The 20,860-nt window shown below is 33.3% G+C and overlaps 1 protein-coding gene across 1 annotated transcript; it reads left to right on the top strand.

Annotated features, from left to right (window-relative positions):
• Nucleotides 1–92: 92 nt before the first annotated feature.
• On the top strand, nt 93–20,108 carry LOC134243268 (early endosome antigen 1-like; the record flags this gene model as incomplete). The annotated part of the gene is made up of 12 exons (XM_062725500.1): nt 93–251; nt 916–1,005; nt 1,769–1,900; nt 3,124–3,219; nt 3,516–3,605; nt 6,903–7,086; nt 7,775–7,829; nt 8,262–8,382; nt 8,895–8,993; nt 9,302–9,382; nt 10,385–10,515; nt 19,967–20,108. Coding segments are annotated over 11 exons (1,236 nt in total), but the record flags the coding sequence as incomplete, so codon positions are not given.
• Nucleotides 20,109–20,860: the final 752 nt, after the last annotated feature.

Here is a 20,860-nt window from a genome sequence, read left to right as displayed (position 1 = left end):
GTGACTGCGGGGAAGGGTGTTATACATATACATGTAAACAGTAGCCAAGATAAACAACATAAAAAATCCTATAATTATTTCTCACTCTTTAGGACCTCCAAGAGAAGTCAGAGAAATCTGTTAAGGAAGCTGAAGGACTGAAATCAGAAAATACAGATCTTCAAAGGAAGATGGAAGATCTTCAAAGGGAGCTAACTGACTCCAAAGAAAAAACGACGGAACTCAACCAGTCATTTGATGAGCTCAGTGAGGTATAGAAAAGGCGAACTTTAGGCAAAGCAATTAAGTAAAGTCAAATCTCATTATCTTTAAATGATGATACTGAGAAAAAAACTTTTGAGATGTCTTAGGATTTGATAAATGGAGGTTGAAATACACTTTGGAAAAATTTAATTGAACTGCAAACTCATTTTAAATATCTTTTGGCATAGTAAAGGAAAGCTGCAAAAAATGTCTGTTTTTAAAGCCCAGCAAGGTTCAATAGAGGGAAATCATTAAATTACATGGGGGTCTAATTTGTTTTGGATTTCTTTGATCTTTTACTCAGACAGACACATACATGTAATGGTCAAGAATTATGATCTACTTGCAATGTCTTTCATAAAAAATAGAGATATTTGCTCACAATATTACATTCCTACAATCCAGTAAATTTGAAACTATCACACAGTACATGTATTTAGAAAAAGTGACCCAAGTAAATTCAAATGATTCTACAGAAGTAGTTTTAAAAAGATAAATACAGTATGCCTATGGAATGTGATTATGAGCATAATTGGGAACTGATATGTACATATTGCAGCAATGCAAATTTGTACATGTATATGCTAACTTATGGTTATTAGGATTTATATACACATGTAAATGATTCACCCCTATTACATGTAAAAATTATTTTTTCTATATTAAATTCAGATTCGGAGTGCCATGAATACACAGATGGTTCAGTTAGACAAAGAACTGTCAGAATTCAAAGAGAAAGCAGAGAAATACAAAGGAGAAAAGGTACATAGTCAAAGAACAAGGTACGGTTTCCATACAAAACACTGTATTTTTCTAAAATTTAGAAGTGATGTAAGAAACTTAACTTCATCCTTTCTGAATTATTGAAATTCCATGCAGTAAAAACATGCAAATTGTTTTTCCAATATGACCTCTTAAGTGCTAATTGTGATGTCATGAACTTGTGCATTTACCGTAATTTTCTTTAAAAGTTGCAGAAAACATCAATTTTCAGTTGAATTTTCATTCAGAAAACATACAGTGCATGCATTTGTGAATTTTCAAAGCATTTTACACAATATATCCAAAAATTGATGTGGGCGATGGCTGCAGATACTATTTGTGAAAGGAAAATAAGCTCAGAAATGAATCGTTTTGAGGCTTTTTTGCATAAAACTTAGAAATGCACCATATTTATGACGTCATATTTCCAGAATAGTCCTCTTTCGTGCCATATTCTTTAATGATTTTAAATTATCATATTCATCACTCAACTCATGCTAAAGCCAATTTCATAATTTTTTAAGAATATAAAATTTTTAGGGCACAATAAAGTCCAAACCATACCTTCTTCTTTAAACATTAAATTAGTGCAAGTAGAGAGACAGATACCTTTATATATTTATCATGTATTTAGATTTGTGTATTCAAATATTAAGGATGTGTGGATAATACAACATATAGGTTCTTGGCAGAGCAGAGTACACAAAGTACTATGTAAGGTGTTTCACAATTAATACTGTCAGCTGCTGCTTGTCAATTTCAGGAAAGTTTGGAATCAGAAGTGGAGGAATTAGAAAGAAAATACGGAGAGACAAAGATCACCAGTGATTCCTACGAAAAAGATATAGAGAACCTGACCAAGAGTCTGGATAAAGAAAAGTCCGAGAGGAAACAGGTCAGGGCCTCAAGTAAAACTGATCAAGTACCAATAATATAATAGTCACTGTAAAAGTCAGAGCGGAAACAGGTCAGGGCCTCAAGTTAAACTGATCAAGTACCAATAATATAATAGTCAATGTAAAAGTCAGAGAGGAAACAGGTCAGGGCCTCAAGTTAAACTGATCAAGTACCAATAATATAATAGTCACTGTAAAAGTCAGAGAGGAAACAGGTCAGGACCTCAAGTTAAACTGATCAAGTACCAATAATATAATAGTCACTGTAAAAGTCAGAGCGGAAACAGGTCAGGGCCTCAAGTTAAACTGATCAAGTACCAATAATATAATAGTCACTGTAAAAGTCAGAGAGGAAACAGGTCAGGACCTCAAGTTAAACTGATCAAGTACCAATAATATAATAGTCACTGTAAAAGTCAGAGAGGAAACAGGTCAGGACCTCAAGTTAAACTGATCAAGTACCAATAATATAATAGTCACTGTAAAAGTCAGAGAGGAAACAGGTCAGGACCTCAAGTTAAACTGATCAAGTACCAATAATATAATAGTCACTGTAAAAGTCAGAGCGGAAACAGGTCAGGGCCTCAAGTAAAACCAATCAATTACTGATAATATAATAGTCACTGTAAAAGTCAGAGCGGAAACAGGTCAGGGCCTCAAGTAAAACCAATCAATTACTGATAATATTATAGTCACTGTAAAAGTCAGAGAGGAAACGGGTCAGGGCTTCAAGTAAAACCAATCAATTACTGATAATATAATAGTCACTGTAAAAGTCAGAGGGGAAACAGGTCAGGGCCTCAAGTAAAACCAATCAATTACTGATAATATAATAGTCACTGTAAAAGTCAGAGGGGAAACAGGTCAGGGCCTCAAGTTAAACCAATCAATTACTGATAATATACCTCTTACCTTCTGTGTATAATACAAATGCCTATCACCTATGTACTGCTAGACACTGCACTGAACAGTTTTGATATACATGTATTGAATTAAACTCTCCATGTGAATAGGAGATAACTATAAATTTTTCATCTTTTAAAACAAAGGCATGTGTGTTTGATATGTGACTGGAATTCAATATTTTAGGTCTTAATTTGAGACACCAAAGGAGCTGCAATGATGAAGGGTGAAATAGGCCATCATGACCTACATTCATTTGTCATATTTTATTGATAACTGGGTTAATTTTAATGTATTAACCATTTAATCTCATTATCAGGAAGTTAAAAGTCTTGAAGAGGCTAAAGATCTCCTTATTAGCCAGAAACTGGAATTGTCCAATCAAATTAAAGATCTTAACCAACAACTAGAACAGGTAGGAGTGTTTTTACCATATAAGGTAAAAATGAAAGATGATTGAAATTGAAAATTGATTGAAATAAAACTGGTCAGATGTAAATGTGACTAAATCATATTAGAAATTGCCTTTGTGAATTTTTAGCACAGTAACTTGTATCCTGCTAAAACTAAGTCTTTTAGAAACTTGTTATCACATGTATTAAACAGTAAATATTCACGTTTTTACATTACTGTTTATATAAAATATGACCAAGACAATAAATTGTGTACAAGAACCCTTCTGGATTGAAGTTTTTTAAAAATTAATTTTAGGTGAAGTCTAAACAAAAAGAGGAATTAGAGGCATCTAGAAACACACAACAGACCTTGCGAGAAGAAAGCACCAAACTGCACACTAAACTGGTAAAGAACTACCATATTAGCAGAATATTTAGTGAGGATATAATTTTGGCATTATTAGCGAGGGTGCCAAGATTGCTAAAATTGAATACCACTAAAATTTAATTGCGCTTTATTTGTATTAGTTGCTTTAATGAGCTTTTTAAAATCGCTAAAATTACATCTCGTTAAAAATTAATTACAATGTATCAATTTTTAAGGACAAATCGCTAAATTTGCCTCTCGCTAAAATTTCCACTTACATGGTATACAGTATAACTTTGTATACCGAAATGATTTTCATTGCACCAAACTTAAAAAAGATACACAAAATACAGTAAAATCTTGTTATCTCATAAGCAATGGGGCTGAGAGATTGCCTCAAGATACATGTATTGGAGGATTTGAGATATCAAGGGTGAAATACTTAGAGAATAAGAATCTTGCACATCAACTTGCAATGTTAGAGATACCAAAGTTAAACTGTATCTTCTCTTCGTAGTCCAATCTGCTGTTCGGTGTCCATCAGATTGTTTACATTTAGATTAAATTTAAAATTGCTGAAATTTTGTCTTGCTCGATAGGTTTCTTCTAGGGATGTCAAATCGGTCAATTTTCAGTACTCGGTTACTCGGATGTTTTTCCGATCAAGTACCCGGGTACTCGGTAAAAGTGTAAATAAATATGAACAAGTAATTTGAAGACTGTAAAACATTGTAAACTCTTGTAGAAATAAAACTAGATGCTCTGATAGGAGGCTTATCCGTAAATGTATTTCTGTTGTAACAATGATGAGCACTTCGTGCCTGACGAAATTTAATATAACAATTTTTGAATTCAATTTATTTATCAGATAAACACAAGAAATAAAATCATAAGTTGTTCACAGTGTTTTTGTTTAAAGAAATAATCGGCTCTGTAATTGTAATGTAACTCTTTGTCACATTTGACGACCAGGTATCAGTCGTCAGAGCTACGTACAGTATCAACTTGAACTTGATCAAGTTCTCCTAACAGCGCGGATTTACGATTTTAGTACACTTGTTCGATCCGAGATTTATATGGTATTATGGGACGGTATTTTGCACTTTGATGCAACAATGGACATCAGTTTTTTTAAAGCCTTTGCCTGTAACCAGTTGTATTGGCATGTAATCAAACACAAACATATCAACAATTGCACGTGTAATATCATCCGCTTTTTCCCGAGAATTTACGACTTTTCGTAGAATTGACAAAATTATCTCATTTATTTAAACATAATGGATCTTAAACGATGTTCAGTGAAAACAAATAATTAAAGCCAAACCAAAAATAAGGGAAGAAGGCAGCCGAAGGTGAGAAAAGTCAGGTACCCCAGGTACTTGGTCACGAAAATTACTGTATAAACACTGCCACAGGCAATAACGGTCATTTAGAGTCGTTGTAAACCCTAATTACTGTATGTACAAGTGCATTGAGCATTTTACGTTTTAAAACAGATTGTTTAATGCATTAATAAATAAGATTAGAAATATTCAAAAATATACATCCGAGAAACTGAGTACCGATTTCAGTATTCGATACTCGGACGTTCGATCGAGTACCCGGTTAACCGGTTACTCGTTGACATCCCTAGTTTCTTCACATTATGTCCTAGAAGCTAAATTTGAGTGGATCAAAAATAATGCTCTAATGGGTAGATAGCACAGCTTGATAAAGCAAAATTTAGACTCAAAAGGTGAAAACAACCAAACTAGTATTCTTCTTTGTATCAAACTTTAAAATTATGTAAAGTATCATGAACATTAGGCAATCTCTGAGGATGCAGGTTCTGAAATATTAGGTGTGCTGTGCTAACCAAGAGAACCAGTCTCTATCAAAAGAATACATTGTTAAAACAAAGAAACACATTCCCTCCCTTACCCTCACTCACACAGAGACACACATCCCCTCCTTTACCCTAGCTTACACACAGAGACACACATCCCCTCCTTTACCCTCACACACAGAGACACACATCCCCTCCTTTACCCTCACACACAAAGAAACACATTCCCTCCCTTACCCTTACTCACACAGAGACACACATCCCCTCCTTTACCCTCACACACAGAGACACACATCCCCTGCCTTACCCTCACTCACACAGAGACACACATCCCCTCCTTTACCCTCACACACAAAGAAACACATTCCCTCCCTTACCCTCACTCCCACAGAGACACACATCCCCTCCTTTACCCTCACACACAGAGACACACATCCCCTGCCTTACCCTCACTCACACAGAGACACACATCCCCTCCTTTACCCTCACTCACACAGAGACACACATCCCCTGCCTTACCCTAACACACAGAGACACACATCCCCTCCTTTACCCTCACTCACACAGAGACACACATCCCCTCCTTTACCCTCACTCACACAGAGACACACATCCCCTGCCTTACCCTAACACACAGAGACACACATCCCCTCCTTTACCCTCACACACAGAGACACACATCCCCTCCTTTACCCTCTCACACAGAGACGCACATCCCCTCCTTTACCCTCTCACACAGAGACGCACATCCCCTGCCTTACCCTCACACACACAGACATCCCCTCACTAAGAAGGCCTTATATGACTAATGTTAGTACAGGTACATGCATGACTTTGCATTCTACATTGTAATCACTAAAAATAAAACAGGATATATAAAACTATTTTATGCTATAATTATGATCAACACCCACATACATTGTACTAGTTGACTGAAAGTTGGCCATTCATATGACATCAAAAATGGACAAGTTGATCATTATTAAAGTATTAACTATTTCAAACAATTATCAGATTATAGTAATAGATCAGTTAATTATATTTACGTGCCTTAATACATTTCCTTACAACAGACAAATGTTGAATTGCTGCATGTTATTTCCTCTAAAGTGGCAAGCTAGTTCATAAAGTTCATATAGTCCTTGAAAATATGAGACTTTACAGTATCTTGCTAATAAATATGAAATAACTATTTTTCAAACAAAGGTGTTGCAAAAATTTGGTTTATCATCAGTATACAGTATTAATTTAGTACTGTAAACCAACTTTTATTTGCATATTAGAAATTTTCGCAAGTTTCGTGAGATTCTCATCATCACAAATATTTTTCACCATGAAACAAGCCTTAAAGTCTCTGTTTTTATTAATAACAGATCCAAAAAAGGCTTGATCGCAAAAATTAATCATCGCGAACTGGTTAACCCCTGGTATAAGGCGAAATAAAGGGGTCATGAATAAAAGTTGGTTTACAGTATTCAATTCAATGCTGATCCGCATTCTGTTTTCATTAGACTGCTGCTGAAGAAGAGCGTGAGGCCATTCAGAGACAAGCGGATGAAGAAAGGGCAAAGTTCGAAGTTCAGATGTCAGTTCTAAATGAGAACTTGACCACTATACGAGGAGATCTTGTGTCCACTCAGACAGCTTACGACGAGGCGAACAAACTCAACGATCAACTCAGAGGGGAGAAACTAGGTGAGTCGACTCAAAAAGCAACTCAGGGGGAAGAAACTTGGTAAGTTAACTCGATGATCAGTTCAGAGGAGAAAAACTTGGTAGGAGAAACTAGGTGAGTCAACTCAAAAATCAAGTCAGGGAGAGAAACTTGGTAAGTAAACTCTAAGAACAACTCAGATGAAAAAAAAAAAAGATAAGTTAACTCAATGATCAACTCAGAGGGGAGAGACTTGGTTAGTTAACTCAATGATCAACTCAAAGGGCTAAACTAAGTAGGTCAACTCAATGATTAACTCAGAGGGGAGAAACCTTGTAAGTCAACTCAATGAATAACCCATAGGGGAGAAACTTGTTGAGTCAACTCGCTGAATATCTCAGAGGGAGAAACATGGTACATTGTAAATCAATTAAACAATCAACTCAGAGGAGAAAACTTGGTAATGAAAATCTACACGTAATAGGGGAGAAACTTGGTGAGTCAACTGATTGATCAATCAGATGAGATAACCCTGAGGCTAATAAGTTAACTTAATGTTCAGCTCAGTTATTAATTCAGATTTCAGAGTAGAGAAATGTGGTCCTCTTAATTATAACTCATTTCTCAAGAAAGATAATTTTTAAGAACAGAGGAAGTTGGATAAGTTATTGCAATGAAAATATATGCATTAAAAACAAATATGGTACTTTAGACTTAAATTTTTTGCAGAAATGGAGGCCAAATTAGAAAATAACAATGATGAAAGAAGAATTTTACTTGAAAGGTGAGTTACATGTATCAGGTATACATTCTGTCTGGTTGATAAAAAATAGATCATATAATAAGTCATTATTATTGACGTACATGTTTATTTTAAATGATGTCTACATGCACTACCTAACATTCTGAAGCAGGGAAATCTGTAGAAAGCTTTATAGCAGATTTAAAAACATAAGGCTCATTCTGTTGATGAATGAATGGAAATGATATTTAATAGATAAATTAATAATTAAAAGCAACAGAAAACTAATTCAATTCTAACCTGATTGAATGTGAATTTTAATTAAATATCAACAACATAGTGGGATGTGGGATGCAGTAGAGTTACACATTTTGTAACAGAGTATATTTTGTCTGGTACGTTAACAATACCCCCCCCCCCCCCCAAAAAACAAGAACCTTAATTAACAGCACATTTAATATTTATACAATACAGATGTTTAACAAGTGAAGAAGAATGTGAAAAATTGAGACAGAAGTCAACAGATCTGAAACGTAAACTAGACGATACTCAGGCGGCTTTACAGGAACTAGGGAGAGAGAACCAGTCTCTACAGGTACCAGTTTAGTTTGGTCATTAGATAATACTGTATATTAAAGCACATAAAACCATTCTAGATTGTTCTTCTCATCAAAAGTTAAACATACTTACTGGGAAGTGTTGCAGACTTAGAATTTTAGTTCCTGTCAACATAGTCTTTTATAGCCATTAGTTCATGTGCTTCTTGCTTGACGAGAGTATAGAAAATGAAATAAGATAAGAAAGAGAAAAATGAAAGATTTAGATTCAGGTTTTTTTGAATTGTAATGAATACATCTATAGACTAAGACAAGTCATGCCAGAGAATTTATTCATTGCTTTTGCAAATTTTGTCTATAGACATGAAAAAAGTATACTGATAATGTATGTTCATTCTTATTAAAATGTAACCAGTGTTGCTATTAAGAAAGATTACGTTTCTTATTTTCATTAAATTTTTTGACGTAAGAGCTAGCTTGCAAAGGAGACAAAACTGAATAGAGGCTTTGAAGGATATAGAACCTTACATTTGATTTTTTTGTGTTATAGATCACCACTACAAAGGTGAGCAGTAGGAAATGGGCGGATGACAACGATGTCAAAGAGTGTATGGGATGTAATAAGGGATTCTCTGTCACTGTCAGACGGGTAAGTCAGTTGTTCATTCACACACACATTTCTTCATATAAGTCCACCCCACAATTTATTACTATTGTGTATTATGCCCACATTTTAAATTCCCATTTCTTGCAGTAAATGTAAAGCTTTTTCCTTGTCCCTTCCTGATGCTTAATCAAAATTTCCTTTATTTTTTCACTTTGCCTTCATAATGAGACAAATTTGTTTTAAAGAATTTGCTTTAGGTTTCTTGTAGGATTCCAGTGCTGAGGTTCCTGCTTTTTGTAAAATTACAATTTTTGAGAAAAACCTAAATGTTTAGTATTCTTTGGTTTCAGCATCATTGCCGGAACTGCGGAAACATTTTTTGTAATGACTGTTCTTCACGAGAGGCCAAAATTGTGTCGTCCAAAAAACCTGTACGAGTGTGTGACAATTGTTTTATTGAAATTGGCAAAAGATGATAATAATTGCCGTTAAGATTTAGAATTTAGAATTTTATTATTTTTGTAAAAATTTGCGTAGGATATATGAATTATAATTACATATCCACAATTATGTTATGATATACATAGGCAGCATATTGTATGTTAATATCGCATACTGTTATCGCATTTAAGTATTATTGCATTGTAGAGCATTGAAGGAACTGAAGATAGTTTTATTTTAAATTTCTGATCTTTGCATTTTATATATCTATTCAAATATATTTGATAAGAACTATTTTTATTATTTCATGATTTTTACTTTACAGGTTTTAAAAACATGCAAAATTATATTTTTTGGACAAGGAGACAAAATGCGAAATTACATGTAACACGGCTGGTATACTTTTTAAGAAAAATTAGTTTGAAATGAATGATTTGTGGATGCAAGATACTTAGAAATTACTTTACATTAATTTTATGTTTCTATATTTTAGGAATTTTTTTTTCTCAAGCAAATAATGAATGGAGATCTTATATAATTTCTTACCTATGTTTATGTTTGTTGGAATATTGTTTAACTACCATAAATTTGGAAATTTTGAAGTCGATTTTATTTTGCAAATTCCGGTCAAAATGCTGTTGGTTAATTTTTACGTTTCAAAATTTTGCGAATCTACTGCAAAAAATTTCCAGATTTACGGTATCTATCTTTATGGTGCTGAATACATTCCAAGCTGCATTATTCATGTAACAGGTTGTCCAGAATTAGTTTTTTTAAACTGGTGTCATTAAAAAAAGTCATTATTAATTTTATATAGAAATGTCATGATGTAATTTTATTAAAAAAAAAAAAAATGACATGATGTTTAGCATCTAAAATGATGTTTGTTATTTGACATACAGATTTACATTTTATACTATGCATAATGATTTTGTGATATAAAATTCATTGAAGTGTTGGTAATTGTTTCTTCTTTTTTGTATATTCTTTAGCATCACTGTAGAAACTGTGGAAATATATTCTGTAACGATTGCTCATCCAAAGAAGCGAGGCTCGCGCTGGCTAAAAAACCAGTCCGCGTGTGTGATAACTGTTTCAGGGACATCACTCGCAAAAAATGAAGGTTTGAAAAAAAAAATCCAAATTATGTCCCCTTCTTTCCCTAAACCAATAGTTTATGCACATGCAATTAATTGATTGCTTTTTTCTGCAAAACTTAGTGATTCTCAATATATAGGATGAAATAAATCCTTGATTCCTAAATTGGCATGGTACAATTATGTTGAAAAAGGGAGATTTGGAAGAAGTTATTAATTTTTAGAAAAAATTTCTTCATTTTCCAAATTGTGAGCAATTGCAATCTTATTAGAGAACTGAAAACTGTTTTCATAGGGTTAAATAAAAAATTAAGAGTATTTTAATAACAAAAATTGGATACCAAAAAAGGCACGTATTCAGCTTAGGACAGTGAATTTACTGAAATATTAATACAAAAGAACCAAGTACATGTACGTTAATGCAAGAAAATCTTTTTTTTTCCTGCTTTTAACCACAAATTGCTAAAGCAAGCATGTGCATTTTTTTTTTACATAAAATAAGAAATACACCACACAATGCCTTATCATGCTAAATTCCAGACCATCCAAGCACTTTTAACCTATGTGGACTGCCAAATACTTCATATCATGTAATCATAACCTACTGAATATAATGATGTATTTTCCTGAGCATGCATTAATGTGTTAATTTCTTCCTAATTATTTGAATATGAATATGAAGATAGGTAATCTTGAGTTTATAAAGAGACTCTTTCCCACATTTTTTTATGTCTTTTTGAAATGTATGTCACATTTCAACTTCATCTCTAGTACAACTTGATGATTTCCAATCAAGTTTTAGTACATGGAATCTTAAAGTGAAATGGGTGCAGATTTCATCTTATCCTATATTGTTCATGACTAAAAGAATCTTTGCCGTTTCAGAAGTGAAAGTTTTCCTTTTGAGCAAATCTCAAATGCTCTGTCTTCTCCTTTAAAAGTTTGCAGCAATATGATCAAGTTTTTGAAAATTAGTTCAAACTTTGAAGGTCAAAGAAATGGTGTTAAATATCATAGCTTTTAGAAACTTCTTGGCACAGGTAATTCACTTGCCCTTTCTTCTGTCATTCAAAAGGTCTAAACAATGTTTTTCAATTGGTTGTTTTTTTTTAGATTAAGTGAAATTTCATGGTCAAGGTCATTCGATAAAAAATCATAGCATGTTCAAAAACAATTAGTTACAGTTAAGTGTTGCACAGTTAAATATGAATGCTTTATCTTCTCTCATTCAAAAGTTATAGTCCATGAAAAAAAAAATGAAACTAAGTTAAACTTTAAGGTCAAGGTCAGGGGACCAAAAGTCATGGTAAGATTTGAAAGAAACTGTCACAGGAATTGTACTTGTAAAATATGAAAGCCCTATCTATTCTCAGTCAAGAGTTATGACCAAATTAAAAGTGATGTTAAATTTTTTGAGAAGTAGGACAACTTCAAGGTCATTGGACCAAAATTCATAATATATTTAGAAAAATGTTGTCACAGGTAACATATATGTAATATATGAAAGCCTTATCTTACAAGTATCTCATTCAAAATTTATGACCGAGACTCCTAGTCGCTATCGAATGCATGGAACAATTTCTAGAACTGTGCTTCATTGAATTATTTCAAAAGCCTGTTTTTGTGATAGTTCTGACTGCAATTTTAAATATTCGGGTAAAGAGCAGGAGCCATCTTATGCATAAAATGGCCCTGTACTTATATCAATTAATAAACTAACGCCCTCTTTTCCATTACATATATCAAAATAAAGAAGACACTTGGTGCTTTCATTTTCCACAATAAAATTTCGTTTTGAGAATCCAGATATCGGAAAACAGGTTTGAGAAATTGCAATGTTCTTGAAATTTGTAGAAAACATACGTATTTGACTTCCTTCAGCAAAGAATTAAAATATGAATACAGCCCACGATCCAAAAAATAAAACATGTTTTTTGGTCTTCAGAAACAGAGCTTTCATTATGTATTTGCATATTTTGGATCAGAGGTTGTGCTCTATATGAAATATTGAAAAAATGCTTCAACTTTAGGTCATTTTCAAAGGAATTTATAGGATATGAGGAATATGACGCATTTTATGACGTCATAATGCATTGACTAGATGTAAAATTACGTCACCATTAATAGATACGTGGTCACCACTCACCAAGTAATAAATACTGCATTTGCAACCTAAACTGAGCGGTTTTGATTTTTCAGAAATTCCCAGGGCCAATTAAGGCCCAAAGTGGCTCTTGCTCTTTGTTACACAAATATACTTTCAGTAACTGTTGACACCGTAAAGAAAATTTATTGATTTTCAAAATGCTACTCCTCGGATAATTTAGGTCTGATTTCATTTAACGTAAAACTAAAAGGAAATGACATTTGAAATCCATCAAAATAATTTTTTCTTCCAGAATCTAAGTATAAGACAATTTACAAAACAGTAGAGCTAATTAAAAGTTTCACCAAACTTGTCTGAAAATCGAGGGGTCACACATTGAGGCAAAATTAACAAGACTAGTCAAAGAATTTTCGGTCAGACTTCTTCAAATGTAGGTCTTGGTACATGTAGCAAAATATCACATAAACTGTTCTGACAAAGAAGAAGGAAATCCTGGAAGTCGGAGACAATGGTGTTATCATGGCTGTTTAATTCACAAGTTTCAATTTACACTTCCAGTTATAAAAAAAATTTAATTCAAGAAATATTAAATTAATTTTGTTTAAATTGAATCAGAAACTGTAGAATTTAATGATTTACAGCATATATGCATTAGCACTTCTGTTTTAGAAAGTTCATACATATATAGTTATGGGGTTTTCAGTCTGGCGTGATCGAGCATATTACAGCAATTAATTACAGTTTTATACTAATAATTGTACATCGTGTATCCAGACACATCGTACCGAAAATTGTAATTATATACCTCGTACAATATTCAGCTCTTGAAAGCGAGCTCGAATTCCTTAAAAAAAAATTCATCCCCACTCATACTCATCTAGTGCTCAAATAATATTTTTATGCCATGCAGTTCGAGGTTATTAACAAATACTTCAAACTTTATTGTATCTTTTATTTATTTTTTTTTATTATAGAGTATATAAATCGAAAACCCGTTATAATCCGCGGTGAGGAATTTACATTTTTTTCAAATGCTGAAATTTTTCACCTGACAGTAAGAAAAATTGGCAACGGAAGCAACCTGTATCTATAATTGCAAAAGACTTTACCTTGAAAAAAGAGGGAAGTGGGTTTTCCCTGCTTGTTTTCGGATCTTTTGTCATCAGTGGAGGTTGTGCAAACGATTGGGGTGTTCCGAAGAACACGCGCGTTTGAAACATGGAACTACTCAGGCGCGGATCCAGAATTTTTTCCAGGAGAAGTCCAACCTAGTCAGAAAAAAAATTTCAACCCAGAAATTTCTTGACAAGCCAAAAAAAAAAAAACCTGAACTCGATAATTTCCCAAACGTGAAAACTTGATTCTTACTTTTCATACCAATTTGAAAGAGCTGAATTCGTGGAGTAAGCATACCAAATACGAAGTCTCTCTCTCACGGTTCAAAAGTTATGGTAAAAGTTGACAACAGATAGACAGACAAATAGACAGACAGGACAACAACAATAATTCTATACGTCCGCAATCTATAGATCCGGGCGCATAAAACACATATAAATTTTAAAAAGTTTAATATTGTATTACTGATAAGTTGCCATTGATGGAGGAGCCGCTGTTTAAGAGATCCATCAGGGGGCTTGATTAGGGAAGTTGAACGACAGAGATTTTCATAAAAACAAGCTAAGCAAAGCGGAGCATCCCCTAGAAAAAGAACATATCTATAACTCATCAGTGCAGCATTCGATCGAAACCGCCCCTAAAAACAACATGCAATTTTTAAAAAAAACTGTGGTCCTCCCGCTTTTGACGTCTTTGTGTGTGAGATATAGATGTCATTTTTTTTATGACATAATGTGTCAAATATGAACGCCCTATCATATGTCCTTCAGAAGTTATCACCCGAAGTTGATTTTTTTAAATTAGGTCAATCGTGAAGGTCAAGGTCAAGGGGTCAAAAATCATAGCATGCTCGGAAATATCTTGTCACAGGTAATGTACATGTCAAATATTAAAGCCCTATATCTCTTCTCAGTCAAAAGTTATAAGAAAAAGCTAACATAATTGAAAAGTGTGTCAAAATTCAAAATCAAGGTCACATGATCAAAAATCTTAATGTATTTAGAAACTTTAAGGTCTGTATATCACAGACAATACACAGATTTAATATTTGAGCCCTATCTCTTCTCATTTAAAAGTCATGACCAAGATTAAAGTTTTTGAAAAATAGGTCAAACTTTAAGGTCAGCGTCACGAGGTCAAAAATAAAAGTGTATTTAGAAATTAGAAATGCATATTACCTGTGACAAGACCTTTCTAAAAACACTTTGATTTTTGACACGTGATCTTGAACTTGAAGTTTAACTTACTTTTCAAAAATTTAAACATTTCTTTGAACTGGCATTAACTTTTGAATGAGAAGAGATAGGGCTTTCATATTAAAATGCTCATTACCTCTGAAAAATTAACCATGTCAAAAAATTACGTTGATCATATGCTGTGATTTTTTTTTTGGCGCATAAACGCGATCGTGCCTCACAGCAAAGAAGGACAACTCTTTAATTTTTAATTTCATTCAAAAGTCTCAAAATGAAGCTTGAAAATTCAATCTTTTCATGCAACAATTTTAATTATTTACCCCTCAATGGGCTTCAAGGTTCTTTGAAGTTCTTGAAAGGTCTAATAAAAAGTCAAAATTTTTACCCCGTAAAAGCATTTTAAAATTAAAGATATCAAGAAATTGATGTTCCTTTTAATCTATCCGTAGATACCAATGTTTATTAACATGATATGAAATTAGAAGTGATTTGTGGTGCTTTGCAATATCAGAAGAATCTTTATACACTTTGCATTGTAAAATGATCTAAGTAAATAAAAAAAATTAAAATACATTATATGTGTAAAAATTGTGGAATTTCTTCAAAAGTCTGGATACCTATGATTTTTATTTTTAAAATGTGTTAATTGATCAAACTTGAATTGGAAAATGCATAGCAGGTGTTTTTATTTGCAATACCTGAAAATTTTTGAGATTTACTAATTTTCCCTATATAATATGATAAACTTGAAAGATGAAGTTTGAAGAATTCTTGTGGTTAAAAACACGTTACTTTGAAAAGTCAGAGACATTTTTATGAGCATTTTCAATCAGTCAATGCTTGATTTTCAGAACCTGAGGATCGGACTACCTTAAGAAAGATAACAAACATAATCCAGAATAATTTCATAAAAAAAGATGAAGCACAGGAATCGAGAACACTGAAAAAACCCTCAATCAATCATTCAAAAACAACGATCCCTTGAAACACAATTTACGGGTTGGGATCAGGTGCCGATGCACAGTAAGTATCCCCTGTCGACCAGTCACATGGATCCGCCGTGAGCTCTCTGTATTGATCAGTTATATGGAGTAATCCACAATCAGAACTAGAGTAATCATTCTTTAAATGATGGACTTACAACTGGTACAAAAATATGACCATACGATACATTTTACTTGCAAATAATGTTATCGATGGATGAAAAATTTCTTTATACAACATTGTTGAGAGTCTTGTATCATCAACTTAATTGACAGTTTACTTAGAACCTGTTTTGCTTACCGAATCCACAAGCACTTGGGTTTTGGAACCCCCCACCCCCTTTTTTTCCATTTTAGCTCACCCGAGCCGAAGGTTCAAGTGAGCTTTTCTGATCACAATTTGTCCGTTATCTGTCGTCTTGGTCGTTGTCGTTGTCGTTGTAAACTTTTTCACATTTTTATCTTTTTCTCAAGAACCACTGGGCCAATTTCAACCAAACTTGCTATGAAGTATCTTCAAGTTTGTTCAAATGAAGGGTCACGCCCTTTTCCAAGGGGAGATAATTATGAATTAGAGAAAAATTAATGGCATATTTATAAAATCTTCTTCTCAGGAACCACGGGACCAGGAAAGATGAAACTCAAGTGGAATCATCCTCAGGTAGTGTAGATTCAACTTTGTTCAAATCATGACCCCCGGGGGTAGGGTGGGACCAAAATGGCCGATCAAAGTTTTACATAGGTATATATAGGTAAAAATCTTTAAAATCTCCTTCTCAAGAACCATTGAGACAGGAAAGAGGATACTCTGCTGAAATTATGCAGGTAGTGTAGATTCAAATTTGTTGAAATCATGACCCCCGGGGGGAAGGGTGGGGCCAAAATGGCCGATCAAAGTTTTACGTAGGATTATATAGGGGAATCTTTTAAAATCATTTTCTCAAGTACTCAAAAACCATGCTTAGTGATATTTATATGGAATCATCCTCAGGTAGTAACTCTTTTTTCTCTAGTAAATATATCGTTTTCGACTGATACATATATAAAGAGAGATTAAAAGCAGCTTATAGAGACAAAAGAGTTACATTATTGATAACATACCGGTATAGTGCATATTAGAATAGAAAAATAGGAAAAATGTGACTCGACCCCAGATTAAACTAGAGGTACTGTGAGCAATGAGCTCACTAAATGATACCCCCCGCCTCCCATAATGTCGATGTGTTGCTTTATATTGTTTTACGGTAATGTGTAAAGAGGAATAACTCGTCCCGTCAAATGTTATCCGGAAGCTTCTATTATGTGACGTCATAGGTAAACAAAAAATGGCAATGTCCATGTTTTGCTCTGGGAAACCTAAAATACGTGTTGAATAAAAAAGTAAAATAGGAGGTGCACAATGGCAATATGTAATGAAGATTCTGTGAAAGTTTCATTCAATTTCACTCAGTAGTATAAGAGGAGTTGCGGATAAGAGAAAAAGCGTAACAGACGGACGGACGGACGGACGTACAGACGGACGGACGGAAATCCCGATCACTATATACCCTCCCGCTTTTCAAGCGGGGGGTATAAAAAAAGAAAAAAAATGGAAAGGGGGGTTGCTCCATACCCCAAATGCCTGTCTTGAATCTTGGATGCTGACGCTGATGGTATCATGTAAGCTCACCCAAGTGAAGTGAGCTGAAATCTGATAAAACCGCACCTATCCATGTTAATAACTGATTAAGGTTGGCTGGCACCCTTGAGATCACTTTTGAACAGCTGGTGTTAGGTTTTTCGTGCGTGTTCCATGCATGGCATCAACAATTTCGACACTTTGACTTTGAAGTTGACCTACATTTGAAAAAGATAACCTTTGCCATAACTTTTTGAACACTTATTGCTAGGGCTTTCATATTTCAAAGATGGATTTCTTATGACATGAACTTCCCTTGAGTAGGGTACTAACAATTTTTATTTATTTACGTTGACTTCCCTTGAATAACAACAATTTTTACCTTTTTACGTTGATCTACTTTTGAAAAACTTGTAACCTTGGCCATCACTTTGAAAGGTTGGTTCTATGGTGTTTTTATTTTTCACACTTGTAATACTTGTGGCAAGTAATTCACTTGTGTACCAGCAATTTTGACCCTTGACCTTGATGTATGACTGATTTTGAAAATCTTAAATTTTAATCATCATTTTGAAGTGTTGGTGCTTGGGCTTTTATATTATATGTGTATTCTTCGTGACAAGACCTTTCCTTTGGACATGATTAATCTTTACCCTTTGACCATGAGCTTGGAGTTTGACTTACTTTTGAAAAAAAATTAAACCTTGAACCTAGACCATAGCTTCTGAACAGTTCGTGCTAATGGGCTTTCATATATTTCACAGGTGTATTCCTTGATCTTTTTAACTTGGAATTAGCCTTGCATTGTAGATTCTCTAACCTTCACCATAAGCTGCCATAAAGGGACATTAATGTTTTACAAACACATTTTGTAAACACACGATTCTTCAAATATAAATTGTAGGGAAAATTATATATGACTGAGGAACATATCTACCTAATTTTGAATAGAAAGTTATTATTATGCCCCGCCATGAATATGGCCGGATCATATAATATTTGTCTTGACCATCTTCCGTCCTTCCGTCGCGCTCTCCATTTAGCTTCGTTCAAAGCTCAGTTTAAAAAAAAAAACTATTCAAGATATTTTTATCAAACTTCAAATGCTGATAGATATTGATGAGAGCTGTGAAACTGCATCAACTTTTTAAACCTTGAACCTTGACTTTTCTTTTGATCTTGATCTCACTTTTTTAACCTATATAGTATTTAGCTCAGTTTTAAAGATTTCAGTCAAAAAAAGGGTAATGAAACTTACGTTGATACATAATGTTGTAAGCTATTCAACTGCAACATTTTTTGACTTTGTCCTTTCCTTTTACCTTGACCACGCTTTTCTTAAATAAGTGTTTTGCTCACTTTTAGAGATACCATGCAAGATAATGTAATCAAATATCATATTTCATACAAACTGGTGTAAAATTTCATCTACATCAACATTTTTAACCTTGACTTTCCCTTTGACCTTGACCTCACTTTTCTTAAATAAGATTTTAGCTCAATTTTTGAAGATACCATTTAAGATAGTGTTATCAAACTACATATGTTGAAACATATTGTTGTAAGCTTTTCAACTGCATCAACATTTTTTACTTTGATCTTTCTTTTGATTTTGACCTCACCTTTCTTAAATAAACATAAAAATTTAGCGAATGTGTGCGCAAGTTTCAATTAAAAAAAATACTGTTTAGCTTAGTTTTAAAGGAAACCATTGAAGTTACTGTAATCAAACTTCATATGCGGACACATTCTAATGCTAGCTTTTCTACAGCATCAACATTTTTAAACTTGACTTTTCTTTTGACCTTGACCTCTTTTTTCTTAAATAAGTGTCTTATAGATCAGTTTTGAAGAAACAATTCAAGATAATTTTATCAAACATTATAAGCTGATACATACAGATGAGAGCTATCAATTACTCCAATATTTTATGTTCTTGACTTTTCCTTTGGCCTTGACCTCACTTTTAAAAATTAGTGTTTATCTAAGTTTTTAATAAATCATTCATGATATTAATATTTTTATCAAACTTCATATGCTAACAAATACTGATGTAAGCTTTTCAACTACATCAACATTTTTGACCTCAAGCTTTTCTTTAACCTTGACCTCTATTTGTGTTTAGCTCAGTTTTAAACATATGTAAACCATTCAAGATATTTTTATCAAACATAATATGCTGATACGTTACAGTGAGAGCTACTCAACTGCATCAAAAACTTTTCAACTTGCACTTTGCTTAGTTGTAAAGAAGCCATTTAAGATGATATTTTCATGTTAACATGCATTTTACATAACTTGGTTATCCATTTTTTAGATTTCAATTTTAAAGAAACTGTTCAAGATATTCTCATCAAACTTCATTCACTAATACAAATTTTCATGTAACACTTTGCGGGTCATTCATGTTCTCTGGACATATATTTAGTTTAATTTGTTTTTTAATTTTTATTTCAGATAAAAAGAGCATATGTCTGTTTTGTAAATACCCGAGTGACTATGGAAACATGAGCAGGGAAATACATGGGCTAGAAAAACTGACCACAACTCTAGTGCTGCAAAATTTTGTTTCCCTTTGACTCTTCAAAAGACATTACTAAAATGTAAAAACTTGAAAATATCACAAAAAGTGCTATAATACGTATCTATTATAATATAGGGATTAAATACCACGTGATGGTTTCAAGAGAAGGTATCATATTCCTGAGGCAAAGTTTGAGAGGACAGAGGCTTGATCCAAGTGTATATGTATCTTATCAACTTTGGAAAATATGACCCTCCAAAAATAAAAACAATCCAGCAGTCCAAATTCATAGCATTGTTCATTACACCATAAAATGGAATTATTTTATTCGAGGAATCCCTCAGGGGTCAAACAGTTCAAGGTAATTGTCAAAATTTGACCTACCTGGACCTCAGATTCTCTAAATGGAATTGATTCTAGTCATCCAGCTAATATAAATGAAAGAACTTGACCATGTTTATTACTAAAAATTATCATGACTCCTTGTAATAGACTCTTTGTTTCATGTATCAGTCAAAGGAAGCAATTTTTCCACTTTAAGATGAGTTAGTTTTTGCCCTGAATAGGCTCAGCTGTTCCTGTTTTTTTTTTTTAACAAAACTCAGTGGACTGAATTTTTTTTTTACAGTTCTTATATGTATCACATCATATGAAAGTGATGAACGAATTGATCACTTCAACCTTTCCTCGTTGACTTTTCTGACAAAATACTCAATCTGTACTCATCCTTTATGAATTTAGTACTCCATCTTTCAAATATTTAATAAACACAATGATAATCATTGGAAACTCACATTTTGATGTTTAATGTCCCTCTTATGGAGATG

The sequence above is a fragment of the Saccostrea cucullata genome, unplaced genomic scaffold (assembly GCF_032062105.1).
Source record: "Saccostrea cucullata isolate Sc308-1 unplaced genomic scaffold, CSIRO_AGI_Scuc_v1 ctg5084, whole genome shotgun sequence".
Lineage (NCBI taxonomy): Eukaryota > Metazoa > Mollusca > Bivalvia > Ostreida > Ostreidae > Saccostrea > Saccostrea cuccullata.
This window is presented reverse-complemented; position numbering and strand designations above follow the sequence as displayed.